A 15823-nucleotide genomic window follows, 5' to 3' on the forward strand; every position below is an offset into this window, starting at 1 on the left:
TGCCATTATAAATGATGAAAAAGATAACATGTTTGTGGAACTATTGGGATCATTTGCAACAAATGTTACTACAAATGGCTCATATGTATTGCAGAATTTACGTTTGAAGGAAGGGCCAACAGGACTCTTCAAATTATCAACGCAAGGTGTGTCTAAAGTTGTGGCATCTGATGAAATATTTGCTCCTTGTAATGATGACGTAGCCAACATTGATTTTCAAATTGCAGATTTCCCCCCGATGAGTATTGGGTCCATATCTCGAAAGTTGGCTTGTCCCAAGTGTCGGAAAACATCACAGGATAACCATTCAACCTTGTTCATATGTGAGCATTGTCAATTATCTACATTAAAAAATAATGCTAAGATAAATTTTACATTATCAGCAATGTTCTTGGTTGAAAACAAGCCTGAAACAATCACATTGTTTTGGAATAGTGTTGAAGATTTTTACACCAAAGTTGCAATGCCGATTCCAGGTGACCAGAATCAAGTTGTGTATGATATGCTGTCGAAAGTTGGGCTCAAAATACTATTTGATCGCAAGTTCCACTGTGTTGGTTTCAAGTAATGCATTGAATAGACAAGCATAAACAGATACTTTAACTTTTATATTTTGTTTACTTTATTCGATTTTTTGAGATGTAGTTTATAACTCTTGTGATTTTGCGGTATAGCAATAAATGTGTTCTTTAAAACAGGAGTTATTTTACTCCTGTTTTAAAGAACACATAAACATAGTATATCTTTACTATATTGATTTGCATCTCACGATTTTCATGTTGTATCACTCTTGTGATTTTGCGGTATAGCAGTAAATGTGTTCTTCAACGGGAGTGAAGTTTAGAGTTTGTATATCTTTACTATATTGATTTGCATCTCCAGATTTTCATGTTGTATCACTCTTGTGATTTTGCAGTATAGCAATAAATATTCTTTAACAGGAGTGAAATTTACAGTATATCTTTACTATATTGATTTGCATCTCATGTTGTGTTTAAAATAAAATAAAAGTATTCCACTTGATTAGTGAGTATATAATCATTTTTCCTGGCTATCTCCACCATTTTGAAGCACTCGCGCCAGAATTTCGGGGCAATACTTTTCAGACCCCCGAACTTTTGACCTTCGAAGGCGTGTTGTCTTATTCAGCTTCGGGTTTGAGCGCCAACATTGAAAATCTCGCGATAAACTTTCGAATCATGTCCCGATTTGTCTTTCTGAACAAGAGAACGACGTATGGCACTGCGCCAAAAACGAGACAAAATTTGTTCCCGAAGTTTATCCTGTAAACCACCATACTACAAATCAGAGCCTCCATAGACAAATTCTCTGCGTTCTTATGGCCTATCAACTTTCATAGCGTAGCGTGATGTGGCCGGGCTCGACACGTATGAAACTAGGAACGATGGGAAAACTGAAATGTCCCACTATTGTTTGACGACATCTGTTGCTTTGAAATTGACTTTGAATGTAATGCTCAACAAAAGACAGCGAATATTTTCTCAGAAGTTTTTGGTTCAAGGGACCGGAAGCCTATTTCATCGACCCCGAACTTACTGTGTTCCTCTGGTTCTATGAACTTTCGTAGATTTTTGCGTACGAGATCTATCAAATCTCAAAACTACGAAGCATGCGCAGATTAGAAAGCCTCCGAGTGAATAATGCGGCGTTTGTTGTCGTTCTCAGTTCCTTATGTTAAGCCCGGCCCGTACCACGCTTTGCTACGAAAGTTGATAGACTGAAAACGCAAAGAGTGGTCTATGGATAGGCTAGGGACCGGGAAATTTGTCCCATTTAGCGAAAGTCCTACTTATCCGAAACATTTGCACACAGATGGTTATAGACGCAAGTCTTCTTGTTTTTTTTATTTTCCGAAACCGGAAAGTTGTGTATCCAACTGTTTTGTCACCTTCTCATCAATAACTCTTTTTTCTTATGACTATGCTTACTTGGACGAGTTCGCTTTCACTGTTTTAAATAGAACATTTCGTGTAGCAAATTCTGCTAGCCCAGTCATTTTTCTAAATCCTTGCAACAAGGTACGTTTGATCTGTCTTAAGAAAAGTATTATCGTAACAGCTTATTGTTCTGTCAACTCATCATTATAATAAGTTTCATGCACTAAATTTGATGTTATCCGTGCTGGAGAGACATTGATGTTTTTTTGTTTTGACAACTCCAAACATTAAGTTTACGTGTCATGCGATAACGAACAAGACATGTTATCTGAAATCAAACAGGAGGTTTGCATGTTGGCTGCCAAAAAAAAACTTCCTGTTTGCAAATTTTCTCTACTTGAACAAGATGTTCTGGAGATGTATTGTATGTTATCTGAACGATTTTCTGTTGCAAAACTACGTCTAAAATGCGCACCTCTACGAAATACTTATTTTCGAACTTTCAAATCGGTGCTGTATAAGGGGTATGATAATCACGAATAATACGAGACATAGAAAACAAGTCTGTTTGCTGTAGAGTGAGATCTCAAGAAGAGCGCGGATATTTCGTAAGGTTCAAAGTACCATAATGGCGATATTTATGCAGGAGCATGTATATTCGTTCGCAGGGCCAAAAAACAGTATGGCGTCAATAAACATCGTTTACAGACCCTTTTTCGCCACCCTAAAAAAAACTGTCAAGTCAATCCAGAAGTAGAACTTCTTTATGTCGATAGAGAAGAGTTGTGGCGAACTGCATTATCTTTTATAAGAAAGCGATAAAACGACCAAGTGTTTTAAAAAAACAGTTTGAGGAATAATACTTATATATATACCTTTTCTTTAGAGGTCCAATTTACAAGTGCAACTGGTGAAGGTAACAGTTGTGATGCAGGGGCTATTAGAATTGAATTTTTTGAATTAATCTTCAAAGAATTTCAGAACCGTTCATTGGAAGGTGAAGTTCCACTGATGGTCCCAAGACGTTCAGACAGCATTACTTACCTTATCCTTGGGATGGCGATTGGACATTCAGTTCTTCATGGGGGTCCAGGCTTTGACTGTTTTCAGCCATGGGTTTATGACTTAATTGTTGGAATGGATTTTGACCAGATCATTAACCAAATAAATATTGAAGATATCCCAAGGCGTGCTGGCTCAACAGGATTATTAGATTTTGTGAATGCTTTGGACAATGCAACATCACAGAAAGAGCTTGATGAAATTGTAGATAAATATATCTTGATATTTTATTTTTTCGAGATGGGACCAAAGTGTTGCAGTAACTACAGCTAATAGACATTCGCTAATCAGTAAGCTGTTAATGGACGAACTTATTCGTAAAAGGCAGAGTCAAATCAAATCAATTCAAGAAGGATTAGATCTTACTGGATTCCTAGCTTTTATCAAGGCTAATGTGTCTAGGTGTCGACAAATTTTTGTGTATTCCAAGAACAATGGACTTACTCCAATGGAGTTCCTACAACTTGTAAAAACCGACAACAACGATGATTATGAGAAGAAACAAGCATTTGATTTTTTTTTGAAAATTATTACTGATAGTTCAGAGAAATACATATCAGCTGTTCTAAAGTTTATCACAGGCCATTCACTTGTACCACTGTGGGGTTTGGGTTCCCCCATCACAGTTAAGTATTTAGATGATGATGATGCTCATATATATCCGAAGACCATGTCTTGTTTCAATATACTGTACCTGCCAACTGTACACACAACTCAACAGAAATTTGGAGAACACTTTGAGAAAGCCATTGCTATTGAAGGTGTAGGTTTTAGTGACAGTCACAGATTTGACATTGGTTTTAGTTGCTGACTGTTTTGTTATTTGAAGTGACTTTTATATTTTACTTCTTATACCTTAAGAAATTTTTGTGGGAAGAAATTATTTCAAAAGTTGCTTTTAAAGTTCCTCATCTACAAAACTTATTACACAAATTACATGTATACTCAGGCTGCAGAATGTTCTTCCCACAATAAGTTCTTACCTTCAGGTACAATTTATGTTGCTTTTTGAAATTTTCCATAAATAAACATTCAATGAGAGAAATTATTAAAAAATTCACCAAGACAGCGTTTTATCACATTCAAAAAGAGCATACAGTTTCCTTGTGAGTTCTTAGAAGCAAAAGAGTTATTAACGCGCAGAAATAACATCATTTCCATGTAGGTGGATATATATTTTATGAAATGGTAATTTTTTACGTTATGTTATGCATTATAAGTTTGAAACAAATGTCTTTTTTATATTTTTTCCGTGTGACGAAGATTGAAATTTTTAACTTTGTCCTCTTTGGTTGATCAATGTCTGAACATAGGCTAGCACTTCAACATAGATATCAACACCAAAGCTGTCTGAATTCTTATAAATGTCAATTTCACGTAATAAGGTGTTCTTCTCTTCTTCATTAAGAAACTCTTGTATGTCTGGTATTTCCACCCCAGTTCCACTTGGTAACCTTACAGGTCCATCAAAATCAACCCCGTATGAGTTATCTACGTCGAAATCCCCATTGCCTGGTTGGTAGTCGATTTTACCAAGTAGCCATAGCTGATTTGGAGTGCGATTAGAAGCAGTTCGAATTGGGTGGCAATCCCAACCATCCTTAAATCTTTGTAAATCTACATTTATCAGATGTACAAACACAATTTTTACTACGTACAAGTGAAGACCATTCGATATGTCTAACAAATTACTGTCTTCTAAATACCAGAAAACGCAATAATATTTTGACAGTGACAGGGTAAAAACATCTCTCCACAATCTTTCTATTCGTTGATTGTGGCAAGATTTTCTGGCAATATAACTGCTGCGCCCGGGTCCACGCGCCGGATGCCAGAAGATGAACCTTGCAACATCATAGTTTTCCACACCTTGGTCGCCTCTTACTCTAGATGGAAGACCGAATGATTGCACAGCGTCACGGAACATGTTAAGCACTGTCTCTGCTTTGTTGTTTATATGACAATTCAAATACATGATCTTCCTGGAATATCCGTCTATGCAACCATGAACTATAAATCCCCAACGAATTAACTTGTGGTTTCCATCAAAGTGCCATAGCGCTAATGAACCAGGTACGCTGTATATACGGCACTGGGTAATTGGACTATGTAGCGAACGATTGACAATTCCTTGTGGGTCAACACACCAAAGAGCATTACGAACGCGACTCCAAGTTACCCTAATGTTTCGAGCTAATAAATGACCCTTCATTGTTCTTATCCCTGCGTTGGGAAAGTTTGACACTAACTCTGTTACAATTATATGTAGCGCTTCATCTGTTATTTCAGAAAATCGCGGGAATTCAAGGCGTATTTTGAATTCTTGTATACGTCTGCAATCCCAGACAAAATATGTCGTCAAAACTCAGAACAAGTACACAACTATCATAACACCCCCCCCTCCCCCTATATCAAAGCTTCTTCCGGGCTCACAACACTGTCACAGCACTGATATTGGGGGGAGGGGGGCAAATTCACAATTTTGACATATATTTTGTCTGGGATTGTCTGAAAATCAGGAAAAAAAATTAAACAGGGATCTGCCTTAGATTTGGTTAGAACTTCTTCAAAAATAATCTAAGACCATCAGCCAAGTTCCATCTTGAATATTTTTTCTGTTCTGTCACATGGTCATGCAGCATGGGCATGTCACATGACCACAGTCACATGACCACAGGGCTTCCAAAAATTCGTGACAATTTTACATGGAATCAAAACAAATCTAAAAAGGGCGGGAAAACCAAAACATGAACAGTTGTAGCTCTAAAACATATATACAAAGCTTAGACTTAGTCTGATAATAGATAGATACAGCACCAAGTCATAAACAAAACATAAACAAAAGAATGTAAAAAATGAAACAAAAAGAGGACCACCCAATAGCACTTAGCACCATTCAGCATGTTGTTTTTCTTTGTTTAGATAGTAAATATAGTTAGCTGTGATGGAAAATTTGACGTTCGTTGGAGGAAACACAGAAGGCGAGGATTATGACGACAGCCTTCGTTCATTTTTACTCACATATTCACAAGCAGATCTTAATAGATTTCCAACTTCCATTGAGTTTAGCAAGTGCGTGTTGTCAGAAATTGGTGCAGGTAATAGCAAGACAGTGTGCACAGATTGGGCTTGCTCTAGAGAAAGTCATGCTGATGGTGGGAAGCACTACCACATGGCCCTTCAATTCAGCGGAACTCGACGGTGGAAGCCGATATGGCGTTCCATTTATAACAAACATGGAATATCTGTTGACTTTGCATTAGAAAACTGTGGCTATGTAGCAGCCTACCGCTACGTATGTAAAAATAAACAGAAGCGAAACGTCCTACACAGCAAGGGTCATGCTGACCTCGATCACATTTCGTCGCCAAAAATAAAGAATGCCATGCGCTGACAATCAGAAAAGGCAAGGCAGCGTCGATCTGAGAGTAAAGCTGTATCAAACACCGCATCGACTTTATCTGAGGGGAAGGCTGTATTAAATGCAAGCACTGCATCAACTTCATCTAAGAAAGTATGCAGTAACAAAACAAAAAGATTGGATGTTTGCGATGTATCAGATTTCCTTGTGAAAAAAAACATACGCACTGAGGCTGGCCTGATGTCAGAGGCGTTGAAACGTAGTGAGAGAGGAGAAAACGATTTGAAAAGATTTGTGCTGAGCCGTACTCCCAAATCGAGGGCCGATCTGATTGCTGATACCTGGAAAATGCAGGAGGCACCTACAGCATTAGAAAGGTCCCATAAAAATCGCATTTCTATCATTAAACAATGTGGCGAAGAAAACTGCGTGTCAGGCTGCGAAGGGCAGTGGATAGTTTTTGCCAAGGAAGTTTTAAAAAACAACAAGATGAACATTTTCAACTTTGCTTTTTCACTCCGCCAAAGTTTTATCAAAGGGCGTCAGAAACATACAAACATTTTGATAGTTGGGCCAACGAACTGCGGCAAGTCTTTACTACTGAATCCACTGGAGCTAATATTCAAAACGTTTGCAAATCCAGCAACCGGGAAGTATGCATGGGTGGGCCTCGACGAGTGCGAAGTCGTTTACCTCAATGATTATCGCTGGAACTCAGAAACCATTGCGTGGAACGACTTCTTGTTACTCCTCGAGGGCCAAACAGTACATCTACCTCGACCGAAAAATCAATTCGCCACCGACCTATGCATAAGTCGAGAGAACGATATTCCAATATTCGCTACTAGCAAAGGCCCCATTGAATATGTCGGCAAGTTCAATGTCAGAGATGAAAGGGAGACTGACATGATGGCGTCGAGATGGCACAAGTTCAAGTTCTTCTCACAAATTCCGAAGGAAAACATCAAACACATTGAACCATGCCCACGTTGTTTTAGTGAATTAGTACTTCATGGAGCTGATGAAGACTAATTTATGCAGAGACCAGCACTTTGATTTTTTACCTATAGCTTTTAGCACTTCAGATTTTGTTTATAATAAAATATAGAGACATGTCACGGACATGTCACAAACATTATATACATTTTGACAGGGTTTTCGTAGTAAAATCAACGTGTCACAACATGTCACGACATGTCACAACAATTTTTTTTATAGTAAAGAGATTAGTTAACTTATATAAAAAACTGTCGTGACATGTTGTGACATGTCGTGACACGTGGAAATACAAACAAAATGCAAGTGACGTGTCACAAAAATAAACGTGACATGTTGTGACATGCTCAAAAAGTAAAAAAAACAAAAAAAAACTATCAAATAATACTACTTCACTCAATATTTTGTTCTGTTACCTCTCTGTTGAATAATTCTTTTCAGCCTGCCTTCCATAGTATCGATTGTTTTGTTTATCACCTCCACCGGGAACGTAGATATTGTGCTAGCCACCCTTTTACAAAACTCTTCGTAGCTCTCCTTCGATATCTTGTTCGTAAAGGCATCCTGTCGAAGTTTTTTCCTGATCAAATGGAAAATGTTCTCTATTGGGTTTATATCAGGTGACCTTGGCGGTATCGAAAACATTTCGCACCCAAGTGCTTCCCATGCAGTCTTAGCAATTTTGGATGTTTGGCGAGGATCGCCATCTTGCAGGAACTTGCTTCCTCTCGCTTCAGTGCCGCATTTTTCGAATGTAGGGGGGAAGCAGTGTTTGTCGAACGTAGCAAATCTTTCTCCTGTTAATGTCCAAGGATACCGTTTCGACAAAACAACACCTCCTTTGTCGTATGCCACTGCCACGAAGAAATGGGCCATTTTTCCACCGCTTCCTTCCTTTCTTCCTTTTGTTGTGCGTGCTAGCCCCTCATTGGGCTTCCTCCATTGCATGGTGCTGGCTGCACGTGCTTCACTGTACGGGTTCGTCTTGTGTGCAAAGCCAACACCATCGAAATAAAATGCAATTGTTTTTTGCCAGAACTGTTTCCCATTTTTGATATTACGTGAGGCAAATTCAACTCTGAGTTTCTTGTCTTTTTTGGTCAGGAGCCCTTTTTTTCTCGATTGTAAGTAGCGGTAGCCGTTCTTCCTCAGCACTCTCAAAATCGTTCGTATAGTGACATGGGTCAGACCAGATTCTTCTTGGATTCTTTTTGCTGTGAAGTTTGCAGTTTCTTCTCGCAGTTTCACCAGAGTACGAATGAGTTTGCGCTCGTCCCGTACAGTCAATTTCAGCGGGCGTCCACGATTTGTTTTTCTCTTATCTGTTTTTAGTTCAGTGCCCGTGGCAGTGGCATGGCGATATATTGTTCTCATTGAATATTGCGGGTATATTTTACATATCTCCTTCACTGACTTCCCCCCTTGTTGGTGAAGCACACGCATGTACATCGATGCATGTATATCAACAGTTCTCTTCTTTTGTTGTTGTTTATTATTATTTTTGTTTGCCATCTATAAAGAAAGTATATGCTTTAGAAATGTATATGTATAGACACACGCATGTATGAGAGTTGACACCAAGTGCACTGCTTGGCTGTGTGATCGGTTGAGGATGTCTGTACGTATCGTTGAGAAGGAACGTGTTCCTGGTAAGCGATCACATTGCCGTGCAGCTTGGTTTTTAATGTGTTACAATATATATCACGATCTTGAAGACTATAGAAGAGTTAAAATGTACATTCATGCAGACCAGTATTGGCAGAAAGCCTCTCTATGACTGTTGTTTTCATTCCCAAAGCCAGGGTACTTCACTTAAAAAAAATACTTGTAACCAGCTCTTCAAAGAAATGGCTATGTCTTATTTTTCTCAGACAATCCCAGACAAAATATGTCGTCAAAACTCAGAACAAGTTCCGTAAATGCTCGATTTAGCGCCCACTCTCGAATAAGCGCCCATCTCGAATAAGCGCCCACCCTAAAAGTTGAATTTTTAAATAAACGCCCCTCTCAAATAAGCGCCCATGGGCGCTTATTCGAATATAATTTTAGAGCCAAAGGGGGCGCTTATTTGAATATTTAGGAAATAGGAAAAAGACGTTTTACTCAAAAATAGCTTTCTTTTTAAAATCATTTACAGCGTTAAATTTCATAGCAAAGTGTTCGTATCTATTTTTTCTTTTCAATAGTTCATCATTTAGAATAGTTATCAGTTCTTTACGTGTTGTCATAGCACTGTACTTTGCCGGGATGACAAGCCCAACTTCTCTTTTTCTCTGTCCAATCACGGTTGCTGTCACGACGTTATAATGGTCTGCGTTTAGAAATTGTTTAATGAGTTTTGATAACTCCAATGGAAGATGACCAACAAGCCAATCTACTGTTCCTTCTTTGCCCCATAAATAAACGCCGATTGCATTTTCATCGTATTCTGTAGCTTCATTTCTTGTATCAACTGCACATTTCAGTTTTAAGTTTATTTCAGGCGTCCATTTTGACTGGTAAAGATGATGAGAGATTTGCTTGGTTGGAAAGTTTTTTGTCGTACTTCAAGCAATGGAAGGAGTCTATCGAAACCTGACCTGGTAATTTTTCGGATCAAGCCAAATCTAATATGTTCATCTCATGTCAAACATATGAAGGTCTACGGATAACAGTGTATTCATTCATTGAAGTAGTGAAGTTTTTACTACAACACGGAATCAGGTATGTATGTGAATACAGATTGGATATTTTTTGCGTACACTGAGAGAAAGTTTTGATGGAAAAAAGTCTTCAAGATTTACAAAAATTTGATACTTTGCAACTTTTTGTGAACTTATTTTTATCAAAATAGGAGTTTAACAGCACATGTGTCAATGAATGTGGCTGGTGTCTTGCAGGAGGGCCCGCACCAGATCCCAAATATGAGTGAATTTCACCAATCCTCGTGTTTCCACATCCATAGGTGTTTGTTTCAGTACAGTCGAAATCCATTAACTTTCCGATTATCCCTGTAAAGGGGAGAATGCAGAAGTTCTCCAGCAGCTTCTTATTCTTTGGAGAGAAACCTCCTTTTTTTATTAAGCTTTCCGTCTTAAAAGACTAGTTTTATCTGCATTGCGATGTAGTTACTCCTATTCTCTTTTCATTAATTCTAATTTTTTTTTACAAGCACGTCCTTTCAGAAAGATTTTGCCAAGATGATTAATTTGGTCGACAAAGTGCTATTGGTCAAAGACGTGATTATCCAACAGTCATGTCGGTTACAATGACAACACAATAGTGAGACTGATTTCCGGAAATGTACGTGTGCAAGACAGATTCAACTTGATTGATGATACACCATTGCCGAAAAGAAAAAAGACACAATAAATCATCTTGACACTCTGTCCGGTCATGAACAAAAACTGTCAAAACGGCTATTTTTATAGCCACAAATGTTTTGAAAACATTAAAATGGTAAAATACTACATTAAAATACTGCAAATTTTCTAGTCTCTTAAAAATGCAAAAATTTTGCAGATTTTTAAAACCACAAAATTTTCGTCCGGCAAAAATTTCTTCCATGAATGTAATATAAGTTTGCAAAATTTATTTTTCTCGTTCAGCCTGAAAATTATTCAACTTACTGAACAATGAATGTATGCAAGTAGTAGCCATAAATCCAAAATAATTTTTAAAATGTGTGGCTATAAAAATAGCCTTTTTGACAGTTATTATAGTCCATGTCCGGGACTGGAAAAGTTCAATGATCCATGTTTTTAATGAACGTTTCCATTCCTTTCTTCTTGTCAGCCTTGTGCTTTTCACGTACGTCTTCAGCATATGAAAAAGTGTGAACTCTAACAAAAACAGCTAGTAAATGTTCAAGTAGGTTGATGCAAATCTTTTTTTTCACTTTTGGATCAATTCCCTCACATATCATTTTGATGTTGTTGCACGAAATAACTTTTCACACTTGACAAAAATATTTTGTGCCTTTTGATTGACTCTCCACAAACCACCTCTATCACGGATGTTAACCAAAGTTTGTGTGTCATCTACATCAATCTTACAATATTTCAATACAAGAGCATACTGTTTGTTTACATTCGATAGCTGTTTACCGAAGCAGAATTTTGTGTGCAATTTATGAACAATATAACCAGAAAGATTACTGTAAACTTTTTAACTCTTTTTCTGGAAGTTCGGTTGTCATTTCAGGTGAAAAATCAAGCGACGAGGATACATCTGTTCCAGAGAGATGAATCAGAACATGGTTAGCAACTTCCATCAAAAAAGTGTTAGTTATGGTGACTTCAGCAAATTTTTTAGGCAGAAGATTTTGATCCAATAATCCATAAAACTCGGAATAAAATTTCTCAGCACTTTCACTGTATTTCTCAATGACAAATTTGATTTTTTCCCAGAGTTCCACAGCCTCATCAACAGAAAAGTTGATGTTTGAAAATGCATTCCTTGTCTGCTCAGGTAAACACATATCTTTCTTCACTAAGGTGACACATTTAACCAGAATGACACGTAATTTCGAAGGGCGGAACTTCTTCAATAGCTGCTCCTCTTTAGAAAGAGAGCTAGACGCTTTTTCAGTAGCTGATTCACTATTTTTCCCTTGGTGTTTGGCGTTTTTATGTCTTGTCAAATCTCTGCCTGTTTTTGTCACTTTTCTACATTCATTACAAACAAATTTATCGCTATTTTCCACGGAAGATGATTCCTCAGATATAACTGCATCGTCCCAAAGCCAACTTTTTCGCTTTACACTGTTCCCATTGAACTTTTCTTACAAAGAAGATGTGACCAGCAAGGCCAATGTCACAATCGATCCAACTTGCCTCTGCCGGACAACGGTTTAATAAACTATCCCTCAAAACCTGAAGCTTTTTCCAATGTACTGACGTGGTTTGAGAGAACTGTTGCTTTTTTAATTATTATTAATACAATCCACAACTTCATTTCTCATGGAATACTTGATGTTAAAGTTCATGCTATCTCTGATTGCTATAATCGAAAGATGTTGTGCAATATACATGATGAATATCAGTGCCCCGAGCGACAACAACTTCAAACCATAACACATCCTTACCCTCCCCGAATCCATTCATTTTTCCACGAATAAATAAACCTGCCGACAATAAACTTTAGTTCCTTATAGCAAAGAGTATTTTTTAAAATCATAAGAAAGCACGGTTTGAAATTCTATTTTTATTAGATACGCAATCCTCTGTGTTTAACTTGTTTAAAATTACGGAACATGATTGGCTCATAATTTAGTTTTTTCGAAATTCAGCGGCAACAAAAATAAGTTATAATCACTCCGTCGAAAAGAATAAATATAAGTTATAAAAAGCCTGGTTCATATCGCCATATTTATGTATGTACAATATCGCAGGTCAAAATCAGGGAAAGGGACACTAATTGATAGAAACCAGCAATGGCATTATTATGAGATTGTCATGATAGGTAAGGCTTACGACTCGCTCTTCAACACAAAATGTGTTGAAAAAGATCAACAGAAATTAATGATTCCCTTGCGGGAGGGAAAATACAGTTGCTTCGAAGTCAACTTTTCTTTAAAAAAATTATCCTGCGCGCCAGGCAACGCAGGGCTGACTGTCTATATCCTGTGCATAATCAACCCCTATAGTTATGACTTCTTTTGTATCCAACTTTCAAAAAAATCAATGCAAAAAGACAAAGTAATACGGTGCACCAAAAGCACTTATGGAAAAGTTGTTCTGGAGGGTGTGTGTTATCTTAGTGGTGATGCAAAGCTTAATTAAGTCCACAAAAGTAAATTGTGTTGCACAGAGAAAGCGCAACTTCAGAACTTGTAAAAAAACCATCTTTAAGGGTAAAATGAATGGCACACGTTGGAGCGAATTGGACAGTGCTGTGCATAGCAAATTGAACACTTGTAAGCATCTCTCTATTACTGGGAAAGTAAAAACACTTGAAACCTTGATTTATGAAGAAGGTTTAAAATATTTGGTCTGCAATATTAACAGGCTTACAATTCTTTCTATAAATTTAGTGAAGGAGAAGAGTATTATTTTAGCGCAGATTTCTTCGTCAACACCTTTTCTTTTTCTAGGTAATCCATTCTTAAGTTATCAACATATCCCCGTTAATAAAAGTTAGCACTGTTTTTCATCAATTAGCTTACTCTGATTTTAAATTTTCGAATCCATATCGTTAATTTTTCCCCTGAATTTTAAGACTTAACTGGTCGAGTTTATCATTGTGCGTGCACTTTGTAATTTTCATTCTTATTCTTCCTAACTGGAAACACTTAATGTTTTGTGCTTTGATTTTTCATTTAGCAGGCACGACATAAAAATTTAACAAAATAAAAACGTTTAACTAGCATAAAATTCCTATCCTGTCAATAACTACATACCATACCATATTACTTAACAACTTTGTACCATGCAGTTAAATCTTTGTTGACGCTGGTAATGTAAAATAATTATTTTTTATCGTCACAAATTATATTTCCCAACATTCTAAAAAGCACAAAACCAAGAATAAATTTGAAAGTAAAAACAACATTTTTAAGTTTACAGTACATGTTTCGATTGTTTAAAAACAAAACCAAAATAAAAATTATGTCAGCAAGGGGGTTTGACTGCACTGGTCTTATCTTTGGAGAATCGACTCTACCCCAGTCACACAAGATTGTACAGAGTAGGACAGATAAAAAGGACACGAATCCCCAGGGAGTAACAAAGAGCTCCACTACCTTGCCTGCACAAGAATCACTAACCAGCAACAGCGGCTTGCTAAATTTGGGCAACACATGTTACATAAAATCCATCTTGTTTTTATGTGTTACCAGCAGTCGCCACAGTCATATCTGCAAATGATTCCAATATGCCGATAGGTAAAAGTTTTGTAAGTATTCTACGCAAACTATCCTCCTCCAAGGTTCCAGGGAACACTTCTTTATTTCTAAATGCATTAAAAGGCCATGTTTCTAATGCAAAGGGGGCTGCTTTTAATCCGTTCTCTCAGCAAGATGCCCTAGAGATTCTTGAGTATCTCATACCAGAGTTGTCCTTAGCCTTTCCTTTCTTTAATAGATTATTCAACACTCGTGTGAAAATCTGCACTCCTTGCAGCGCTTGCAATAATATTAGCACCTCCGAGCAAGTAAGTCCATTTCTTCAACTGCCTATGACATCGACTGTACAATCTTCAATAGATAACTTTTTGGAGAGCGAAGAATTGTCAGGTGTCAACTCGTACTTCTGTCACTACTGCAATAGTTACCAAACTGCAACAGTTGAAAAAGAGGTCGCATAGTGCAGTTCAATTTTGGTTCTGCAATTAAAGCGCTTTGCCTATAACAAAGGTCTTGTGTCAAAGGTTTGTTCTCCTGTCACATCTTACCCGGGCACCGTTCCTAGATCTATCACTGTAGACAGTGAAGTCTTTTGTCGCAAGCACTACAACTTAAGGGATGTAATTAACCACTCCGGAAATTTAAACAATGGCCATTACACTACTGTTGCTTATAACCAAGTGCATGGTAAGTGGTTTCATTGCAACGACAGAGCAGTGGTCCCTTGCAAACAAAGCTTGCTCAATGGTGTACAACCTTACATCCTTTTCCTTGAAGAGGTTAGGTAAATTGCAGTCAGCACCGGGGTTTGACTATTCTTATATTTTTTTTTATTTTTTTTTATTATTATTTTTTTTATAGTCTTGTCTTTGGAGAGTGACGACTCCACTTATTACCCTAGTCAAAATAAAAGCGAAAAACAAAAAAAAAATTACGCCAGCAAGGGGGCTTGACTGTACCAGGTCCTATCTTTGGAGAGTGACGACTCCACTTATTACCCCAGTCAAAAAGGAAAAAAACAAAAAACAAAAAACAAAATAAAAATTATGTCAGCAAGGGGGTTTGACTGCACTGGTCTTATCTTTGGAGAGTGACGACTCCACTTCTTACCCCAGTCACACAAGATTGTACAGAGTAGGACAGATAAAAAGTTATGGATGAATGAAATGTCTAGTTCCTTTGGATACCTTGGTTCAGGAATATGAGCCGAAACCCTTGTACCCTTTACAGAAGTCCTGTCCTACTCTCTCTGTCTGTTTGTTTGTTTGTTTAATTTTTGTGCCAATTACCTCCTTGGACAAAGGAAGAATTGTGTTCCTTTATATGAGCATATTTTTTAGAGGAGCAAAACCTCTAGAATTTAAATTTTAAGACTTAACTGGTCGAGTTTATCATTGTGCGTGCACTTTGTAATTTCCTTTCTTATGGCCAGTGCATCAGGGGTCCCTGTTTGCAGTATTGGAAGCAGCTTAAGAATTTAGTGAGAGAGAAAAAGAATTGTTAGTATTAAGAAGTAAGGTGGTTCCAATCAAATTGGTTTGTTACCACTATGAAAAGATTTACTTAACTAGATTTGAGAGTATTAATGGAAGATATTGCTGTGATCCATTTAAAAAACATGCAAAAAGGTGGAAAGTGAGTGAATTGCAAGATTTAGCATAATTTTTTTTCTCGCAATTGCGA

At 37.4% G+C, this 15823-nt stretch overlaps 1 protein-coding gene across 1 annotated transcript; it reads left to right on the forward strand.

Moving 5' to 3' along the window:
• Nucleotides 1-3261: 3261 nt before the first annotated feature.
• On the forward strand, nt 3262-3771 carry LOC130621326 (uncharacterized). The gene has a single exon (XM_057436623.1). The coding sequence runs from the start codon at nt 3262-3264 to the stop codon at nt 3769-3771; it is 510 nt and encodes a 169-aa protein (XP_057292606.1).
• Nucleotides 3772-15823: the final 12052 nt, after the last annotated feature.

The sequence above is a fragment of the Hydractinia symbiolongicarpus genome, chromosome 12 (genome assembly GCF_029227915.1).
Source record: "Hydractinia symbiolongicarpus strain clone_291-10 chromosome 12, HSymV2.1, whole genome shotgun sequence".
In the NCBI taxonomy this organism is placed as follows: Eukaryota; Metazoa; Cnidaria; class Hydrozoa; order Anthoathecata; family Hydractiniidae; genus Hydractinia; species Hydractinia symbiolongicarpus.